The sequence below is a fragment of the Xiphophorus hellerii genome, chromosome 18, assembly GCF_003331165.1.
Source record: "Xiphophorus hellerii strain 12219 chromosome 18, Xiphophorus_hellerii-4.1, whole genome shotgun sequence".
Taxonomy (NCBI): Eukaryota; Metazoa; Chordata; class Actinopteri; order Cyprinodontiformes; family Poeciliidae; genus Xiphophorus; species Xiphophorus hellerii.
In genome coordinates, this window is record NC_045689.1 from 20,093,579 (window position 1) to 20,103,201 (window position 9,623).

Consider the following 9,623-nt stretch of genomic DNA (forward strand, 5'->3'; position numbering starts at 1 on the left):
TAAAGCCCACTGCCCCCTGGTGTTCAAAAAAATGAATGCATCCTCTCTGTTTCAGATACTCTGCTGCCAGTGTGATAGATACCTCCAGCAAATACAAGTTTTTGTGGAAGCTTCCTTTAGAGGACGTGGAGGTGGTGAAAAGTACGATTTATTATTATCATTCTTTTGTAGTTTTTACTTTTGTGTTATTGTATCAATTCACTGCATGCATGTTAAGGAAACTTATAACCCAATGTTTGAATGTCTCTCATGTTTCTCCCTAAGGTTCTTCTCAGGCAACCAACAAAGAGAGCATCCAGAAGATGATTTCCCGTTTAGATGAGGATCTCAGCACTTTGGGTCAGATCAGCAAACTATCAGAGACCCTTAGCTTCCCACATCAGGTACGTGCCACAAGCACATGTGGCTGTGCAGAGTTTGTATTGGAAAGTTTAGAAAAATATAGAATTTGCTATTAGTTATTTCCAGCACTGGAGGATGAACTAGAGAATCTGAAGACCTCAGTTGTATTTATTTATTGATTTGCTTTTTTCTTTTTTTTTTTTTTAAAAAGGGTTTTTTTGTGACCATAGGGGTACAAACATACGACTGAATAGTTGTAATTATTATTGTAATGCAACTAAGTATAATAAGCTAATAAGTACAGGACACTTAATAAAATTACATAAATAAATGATTAATAGATCTCTACTTATATTTTATGGATATAAAATAAGTGTTTACTCATAGATTTATCAGTTTTAATTATGCAAAAAAATTCTTTTTTAAATTGTAATGTTTAAAGTTTTTTTTACTGCCCTAACCAATGAGTTTTTGTTGTTTTGTGTTTTCTCTAAACTTCCTCTTCTTTTCTTTTGCTCCTCTCAGTCTCTAGATGAGGTGATAAAAGATCTGATGGCATCAGTTCACAAAGAGCTCTCAGAGAAACAGTCTTTGGCCTTCAGCATGACTTTCTTGCCCACAAAACTGGAGTTCACAACAGCCTCCGCTGAGAGCACCTTCGTCTTTGAGTTCAGCTCGCCCGACGCTCGATCCAGCTTTGAACAGGCCTTTGAGGATGCCAAGAAGAAGTTGGGTCAGTGAGAACATTTATCATGTGATCAAATAAATGCTATCCTATAAGAAACCTACAAGAAATGGGCTGAAGGGGATGAGATTCTTTTAGTAAACATTTACGTCTACCTGTAGCTGAGAAGCTACATTTCCTTTCAATTTTGCAAAATCTAAGAAAACTTTACAGTTGAATTCTTGTGTTTCATGAATCAGAGCAGCCAGGCTCTACTTGTGTTGTTAAAATCTTCCTGATTATTATTTGTGTGTGCTTTTAGCCATGAACAAGGACCAGTGGGACCCAGAATTCCTGAAGGCAATCCCTATTATGAAGACCCGCAGTGGGATGCAGGTGTGTTTCTTTTTTACACACAAAACAAACTATTGCTGTGTGTGTTTGTCCATGTTTGGATTTTGCAGATCTTGCTTATACCAAATAGTCAAATAATGAGGGGGAAAAAAAGATGTTCTAAAAGATATATGTTTTGTTTTATGATTTGTTTGTTTTCTAGTTTTCATGTGCCTCGCCCAGCCACAGCTGTCCTGACAGTGGCTGTGAGGTTTGGGTGTGTAACAGTGATGGATATGTAGGCCAGGTGAGAGGACATAGAAAAAGATTACCCAATTACTGATGCCAAATTCAATTTGCAGCCATTTTGAGTGATGTAATGTCTTCACTCCAGGTTTGCTTGTTGAACATCAAAGATGAGCCCACGGTGGAGGCCTGCATCGCCGTCTGCTCGGCCAGGATCATTTGTATTGCTGCGGTTCCAGGACTCAAAGGAAGGTGGGTGCACAGTTAAAGGAGAAATGAGCAATAGTTTATTTTTCCTTATTGACATGTATACATTCAAAAATGTTCTGCCATCCTCTTATAACTGGTGTAGATGTTAATGTTATGTTTCATGTTGTTAAAAACAAAGTAAAGTTTGGCGCATAAAATATGGCATTTCTCAGTTCTACTGCACCTATGATTTGTAGCGAGCTGACTTTAAGATTGAGCTTTTTAGCAATAAACCGTCTGGGTCTGGAGTGAAACAGAGAAGGTTTCAAAATAAAATTTGTGGGATAAAACATGCCAGATCAGAAAACACAGAGATGTGTTCTTGAAGACGACACATGTTTGGTGGTAAATTTAATTAAAGATGGCTCTGAGAATTAATATTTTGGGAAATCAACTGCATTTTATTTTGCTAAAGGTATAGAGATCCAGCATACATTTCTAGATAGAGCTGAAATATTTGATGAGTGTGATTGTAAAGCTTTCACCATGTTGTTCTCTCAGGGATCGCGTGTCAGAACCTGCTCCGACCTCCGGGCCTCCCACTCATCCACAGCAGCAGCTCGACATCTCCATCTCACCTACGACCTTGGAGCTAACAGAGCAGCCTACAGGTTAGCTACTGCCACCAAACCCTCCTGCAAGTTCAAGTTTCTTATAGTCTGTTTGAATTATGTTTGTGTGGGCAGTGGGAATACTTTAAGATTTAAAATCTCCAGAAATTTTAGCTTTCATAGTAGATCGCTGTCTGATAATTTGCTGTATAGGTGAAAAATAAATGCAATTGCTTTGCAAACTTATTGCCCCCATTTCTTACAATGTGATCTAAATTTGGTTAACAAAACAGCTCTGAAACTTAAGAGATTGTTTTCCTGCAACATCAACCAACTTGTACATGATGGTTTTAAAAAAATAATCATCTAAAGTTTGTCATTTGTGGACCATAAGATCAAATGGGATCTTTAATTTCTGATGATGTGATAAAGTAAATTTTTTGGTTCTTTAAAACAACTTCAGTTATAAAATAAAAAAGCCTTCCTTCAGACTGTTGGCTTATCTTCTCCAGGACCAGGGGCGGAGCTTGTGCCCTTTGACAGCGATGACTCAGATGATGAAGATTCACCTAGTCCTTCTTCAACTTTGCAGAGTCAGGCCAGTCACTCCACCATATCGTCAAGCTATGGCAGTGAGTAATTGTCTCAGATTTAGCCAGTTAAACCACCAGATCTACCAGTTCATCGGACTTTACTCTGTTCATTTCCTGAAGACGACGAGGGTCTGAGCGCCAAAGACATGGCCACAGAGACCACCAGCAGCGAGGAGGAGCAGGAGTTTCCTGTCCCGAGCTCCTATGGTGCTCCTGGGATGCTAGGAGTAGGCGGAGGGAGTCGCGCCCACACAGAGAGTCCTATGGATGGCCGGGCCATGCGCCGGTCCTCCAGGGGGTCATTCACCCGAGCGAGTCTGGAGGATCTGCTGAGTATTGACCCGGAGGCGTATCAGAGCTCTGTGTGGCTGGGCACAGAAGATGGATGGTAGGAAAATGAACTCTTTTCTTTTCTCTTATTCCCAGCACATCCATCCAGCCATTGCCAATACATTAATATCCGTGCATTCATGGCCACATGCAGGCTGGTGCCTAAAGAAAGTGGCTGTTGGATGAGAGGCAGCCAACATCTTGGGCAGGTTTCTTGATTAATTGTAACATCTCTGTTTGTTTCAGCATACACGTTTACCAGTCCTCAGACAACATTCGAAACCGTAAAAACAGCATGAAGATGCAGCACTCGGCCTCCATCCTCTGTATATTGTAAGTCTGCCTTTTCACTTACGACTCATCAGTCTTTGAAAGTCATTATTTTGGACGTTCTGTGGTGGCATAGGGGATAGTGCGACCCACGTTTGGAGGCCTTGAGACCTCAACGTGGCTGTCGCGGGTTTCGATTCCCGGACCTGGCGACATTTGCTGCATGACTTCCCCCCACTCCTGCCCCCTTTCCTGTCAGCCTACTTTCATATAAGGGACACTAGAGCCCACAAAAGACCCAATGGAGGGGAGGGGGAAAAAAAGAGTCTTTATTTTGTTTTCTTTATTTATTTGACCTTTAATTATACAGGTTGTCTCATTGAGATCCAAGATGTTGTTTTGATACAAAGGAAAAATAAAATCCTGTTTTACTGATGGTTCAGAAGCACAGACTATGAAGGTTGAGTCATTTGAAGCTTATAACTTGATGTTTTTCATTTCATCTTTGTGTTTTTCCTCTAACATCAGGTACTTTGACAACAAAGTGTTTGTATCATTAGCAAATGGAGAGGTTATCGTCTATCAGAGAGAAGCAGGTGAGCTAATGACTAAAACATATTTTAAAAATGCTGAATAGTTTTTTGTTTTGTTTTCTTTTATACCGCATTTTTCATTTTGAACTCAATCTCCAGGTAGTTTCTGGGATCCTCAGTCTTCCCAGATGTTAGTTCTTGGCACGCCTAGTAGTCCAGTTACCAAAATGGTTCCTGTTGGCAGGAAACTGTGGTGTGGCTCACAAAACAGAGTCCTTATCATCAACACTACTACACTGGTACAGGAGGTAAGCTTAGCAAAGCTCTAGATGAAGACTTTACAGACATTACACAATGGCAAACGAGAGTAATGGAGATCTAGATCACTGGTTTTTCCTCCCTCCTTTCCAGCACTGGTTCCAGGTCGGCACTGACAGCAATCGCTGTGTTACATGCATGGTGGCTTATGGTCAGGGTGTGTGGCTGGCGCTGCAGGGCAGTGCACAGGTCAGGCTGTATCATGCAGAGACCTGGGAGAGCCTGACGGAGGTGGATGTGGCACCGGCTGTGCACAAAATGCTTGCAGGTGAGCGTAGACAGTTTCTGAGCTTATACAAAAGGTTTTAGTTGTACACAGTGGCTTGCAAAAAGTATTCATTCCCTTTGAGTTTTTTTATGTTTGGTCACAGTACAACCATAATCTGTGATGCATTTTGTTGAGATTTTATGTGACTGTCGAGTAGTAGTGGAGAGGTTTAAAGCAGGGTGAAGTCATAAAACGACATCCCATGCTTTGAACATCTGACAGACCACTCATCAAAAAATGGCTTATAAAATCAGTTTGACCCTCATGACCGCATGTTTTTTATTTAACCTTTATTCAGGTGCAGATGCAATCATTAGACAGCACAAAGCTGCCTGCCTCAGGATCACAGCCTTGTTGGCCTGCAAGGATCTGCTGTGGATCGGCACCAGTGCAGGTGAGGACACAGAGTTTGTCTGTTTAACTGCGGTGGTCCTACAGTAGCACAATGCTAATGAAACAATGACTACAGAAATACATCATAAATCTGCACAATAGAAAATCAACATTTTTGAAGTCGGATGGAACCCCCTCCCCACCCCCCACAGTAATAAGCTTTCTTGCATTGTATTGTAGTTTGCAAATTTACGTTGGAATTTTAAATTGTAATTCTGAAATCGGCTAACATTTCTGGCCTACATCCACAAAACACATGATTTGTTGTATGAATTCTAAGTTTGAGTTTTTGTTTAAGTTTTCAAATTCAAGGACCTTAGGTGGTAGACCCTGATGTTCAAAGAGATTTAATATTCTTCAGGAGTGGTCCTTACACTGGTGATCCCAACAGTGAGCACAGGAACTGGTGCCGGGGCTCTTAAGTCACCTCTGGTTCCAATCGGATCGGCTCATGGGCACACAGGGCATGTTCGGTTTCTGACTTCAATTGAGCTACCAGAAGGATTTGACATGAACTTCCCTCCAACAACAACAGACTCCACAGGTACTTTCTTGTTTTAGCAAAAAAAAAAAAAAAAACAAAAAAAAAAAACTCCTTCACATTTACAGTGCTGCGAAAAAGTATTTTTAAGTTTTTGCTTTTTTTTCAATTAAGTATTTCAGACGAGCAAATTCTATTATCAAACAAAAATAACCCTAGTTTTTCTGGATCTAGGCAATCAGCCTCCGAGCAGCAGCGTAGACGATGAGAGCCTACAGAGGCGAGACTCCGCACACCGCAGAACCTCCACACACATCCCAGTGAAGACCAATCATCTTGTCATTTCTGGCGGAGATGGCTATGAGGACTTTAGGCTGACCAACAGCAGCGAAACCATTGGTCGAGATGACAGCACCAATCACCTATTGCTCTGGAGAGTCTGAGACAATCAAACACCCAGTCTGACCAATCTCCCTCCAGCACATTCAGGCGTTGATTTTTTGCTCAGTCCATCCAGTGCTATGACACGATTCCGAGCTCCCTCCTGGATTTATGAATGAATACTACTACATCAAACACTCAGCTTTTGTTGTGTTCCTGGTGATGTGTGCATTTTTGCTTATTTTTTTTTAACGAGATAAGAAAATTGAAGAGCCAAAAATAAACTTGCACAGATGGACTTATTTTCAAACTGAGGACAAATAAAGAACTTCCACAGGCGGATCTGGATTCTTCAGGGTGTCAGTGCACAAAATAGGAGGATTGAGTCATGTGATGTAATTAATGAGGAATTGCATTTTCTTTGAAATTTTGTCTTTTTGAACTTGAAATACTTCAGTCCATCGTTTCATCCACAGATGAAGATCAGCTGTAACAATGTAAATTAAATGTAACATAGCTCAGAATGGTAGTTTGAAATTCTTATTTTATTTTAGTCATATTTTTTCAGCTGAAATGTAATGCTAGCCTTAATATCAGATGTATTGTCAGATTTTTCTGATTCCAGTCAGGTGGTGATTATCCTTTTTCACAATGGCCAGTCATAGTTGTGGAACTGCCAGTGTCATCTTTCTCCAGTAGAGGGAGCATTACGGTGAAACATTGCACACATATAATGGACAGCCTTATAAAACAATAAAAAAAGAACATGATTTTTGCAGAAAATCACATTTTGTTGGCTCAGTCAGTTTTACTTTTGCTGTCAGTTTAAGCTTAAATTGTGTCTCACTGGGAACTGAAATATAAGTGCGTTCCTCTTTAACACAGTCATGCCAAAGCCTTGTATACGTTAAAGATCTTTTTTTGCCATGAAAAGTCAGTTGAAGTTCTGTCATGTCTGGACAGAGCCTCTTCATTGATGACGCTAAGCTGCGGATGCAGAAATAGTTGTGTACAGTATTTATGCTTTTAATTTTAGCGCCTTCTTTAACAGCACTTAATTTATAGAAGATGTAGCCTTCACTTTTTCTGTTGGAAATGATGAATACAGAGGCTCTGACTTGATTGTTAAAGTGAATTAAAACAAGTAGTTTAGCTCCATTCCCTCATGGTCACAACAGTTCATAGTGCAGGGTTTGGACTAGACCAAAAATGATGCTTTTCGCTGTAGGATAAATGTCCCACAAGGTTTCGCCTTGTATAATATCAGAAAGCAGCTTTTGGACTGCTTGAGCACAGTCACCCTGATGCCTGTATGTGTGCCAAATATGCTTCATAGTTCAGATCCATTTCTTGCACAGGGGTTTTTCTATCTTACAAAAACCCCATATCCTTTCACACCTGGTATTTACAAACAAGATAGTATGTCAGTAGGACAAATGCTTAGTGCCTACGCATTTCTTCAGGAGGCTTAAAGGTTAAGGCCATTACACACAAGTAAATGTCACCTGTCCTTGACTTCTTGTCCTTGCACACGCTCTCATAGGTGTTAGCCTCGGGCTTTGGGGGTTAAGTGGTGATTGTCTTTGATCCCTCAAAGCCTTGAAAACCTCATTGCACTTTATCAACCATCTGGGCTCTTCACCTCAAGAATCTCACTTCCAAATACATCCACATTAAGCTCTTTCTCCCTGTGAAATAACTAAGAGAATCAGTTTAGCTGCTAACTAGCTTATGAGCATCTGTTAGCGTAGATGTGGATTAATTTCCTCAAGTGCATTTATTTAGGTAAAATGAATAAAAGGAGATGCCTTTTTTTCTGTTTTCTGCCCACTTTGTTGGTTTATGAATTGGGCTAAGCTATGCTTACTACCCACATAGTTGTCTTCAATTTTACCGCTAACCTTTTTTTTCCCACCCCGAGCACAGACGATTACTTTCAAGAAGAATCCATAAAGCATTCCTAATTGTTGATGTAAGGTAAATGTTTTTTTAAACTGCATGATCAATCAAAACGTTGACTTTTGTGTTTTCTGTATGTAAAATATATACATTTATGCTGGCTATAGGAGGTACACATACTGATCTTTTCAATGAACTCCACAAACAGGGTGGAGCTTGGTAGCAGAAAAGCACTCCAAGGTGGTAGCCTATTGTGTTTTCATGTCCTCTGACCAGAACTGTAGTTTTGGCTGTTTTTTTGCATTGTGGTAGTAATAAATAATTTCAGTTGAATGTTTTTAATAGGTTCAAATGAAAAGAATTCATCAGAAGTAACACCTATTAATAATTACAGAAGAAGTAGATGGAAATGAGTGAAACGGATCTGCTAAGACTCCTTATGAAACTTTAGATCCTAAATATGAAGGTATGAATATCATTCTGCATATTACTTTATACATGACTAGGAGAAGGAGGCAAATGGTAATAATCGGTATCATCCCAACTTTTCCATAAATCTCACTGACATGTACGTGACTACATGTGAACTAAGTTGTATTGATGTAAATATTGGTATATATACTGCTTCATTTCTGTAAATAGTGCACTCACGGTCCTCAATTGTTGATATAAGTCGTATGGCATATTTTTATATGTTTCTGTGAAGTTTGTCTCTATGTATTCCCCCCTTTAGTCCTTTGCATGCGCCTTCAGTCATAAAAAAAGTTTGAACTGTCAGAAAAAAAAAAATTGCCCCAGACTAAAGAGGTGTAATAAACAGATTTCTGTTTTAGTGATGGAGTTGCATTTATGGCAGCTTCAAAATGTTTGCTTTGTTGCTTATTTCTGCAGGGGGGGAAAAAACTTACTCTTAGTTTTTGCTCTGCTGACCTTCTGTTTTCCTCTGCCCCTGGCTGACATATTGTCATGGCTGCAGTCTCTCAGAGTTTCTTCCTGTATGTAGCTGCTCTAGTTTTGTCACTTTGGGTTCCTCTGTAAAATAAATAATTTCACTGGGGCCAGCTTGTGTTTGTTCTCTTAACCTACAGCTTTATCTTAATACTTTATTCTTGGTCAGAAGTGAGAAAACTACTGAGAACAGGATTATGAGTATTTCCCTTTTGTAAAGCACTTATATTTTTAATACTGAATATTTATTGAAGATGCTTGTAATTCAAAAATAATGTATATCATCTGTCAAATCTTTCAGGACAAATAGCTGATCATCAACGAAAAGGCATGTTTAGACAATAACTATAGCAGTATTTCACATCGTTGTGTGAAAATTGTTTTACTCCTCATGTTGTCATTTCTGTTCAGTTAACAGTTTTACAACATTTGCTTTTGCACTGATCTGTTAACTATTCATGGAAACAACCTGGTTATTTTCTTTTTCAACAATCCAAAATCATCAATCTTCTTTCTGAACTAATATTCTGTTTGTTTGTTTGTTTGTTTGTTTGTTTGTTTTTTTCAAACTAATACTATCCAGAATCTTAAAAACAATATCCTGTGGGCATTGCATGGTCTGTTAAAAAAAAATCTCCCTAGATTATTTGTGAATGTTAATTAGTAATTAACAGAATTTAACATCATTTTTTAATTGTAAAATTATGTACTCATTATTTGTCATAGATGTTTTAACATTTTCTGGGTTCAAATACAGCGATCATCCCTAAACAACAATATCTTTGTTTTATGGTGATAACAGACATCCGAATACTAAAGAACAG

General features: G+C 39.1%; 1 protein-coding gene across 2 annotated transcripts in view; it reads left to right on the top strand.

The window, feature by feature from the left end:
- The window catches only part of arhgef17 (Rho guanine nucleotide exchange factor (GEF) 17), a 70,944-nt gene extending 62,036 nt beyond the window's left edge, over positions 1–8,908 (top strand). For both annotated transcript variants that reach the window (XM_032545038.1, XM_032545039.1), the window contains exons 9-24: positions 56–141; positions 265–383; positions 868–1,075; positions 1,329–1,402; positions 1,563–1,646; positions 1,734–1,837; positions 2,336–2,445; positions 2,898–3,017; positions 3,099–3,366; positions 3,555–3,641; positions 4,107–4,174; positions 4,271–4,419; positions 4,523–4,697; positions 4,996–5,091; positions 5,452–5,634; positions 5,806–8,908. In XM_032545038.1, coding sequence (XP_032400929.1) covers positions 56–141; positions 265–383; positions 868–1,075; positions 1,329–1,402; positions 1,563–1,646; positions 1,734–1,837; positions 2,336–2,445; positions 2,898–3,017; positions 3,099–3,366; positions 3,555–3,641; positions 4,107–4,174; positions 4,271–4,419; positions 4,523–4,697; positions 4,996–5,091; positions 5,452–5,634; positions 5,806–6,014 — 2,140 coding nt within the window. In that variant the 3' untranslated portion in view covers positions 6,015–8,908. The remainder of the gene's footprint in view (positions 1–55; positions 142–264; positions 384–867; positions 1,076–1,328; positions 1,403–1,562; positions 1,647–1,733; positions 1,838–2,335; positions 2,446–2,897; positions 3,018–3,098; positions 3,367–3,554; positions 3,642–4,106; positions 4,175–4,270; positions 4,420–4,522; positions 4,698–4,995; positions 5,092–5,451; positions 5,635–5,805) is intronic.
- The last annotated feature ends 715 nt before the right edge of the window (positions 8,909–9,623 follow it).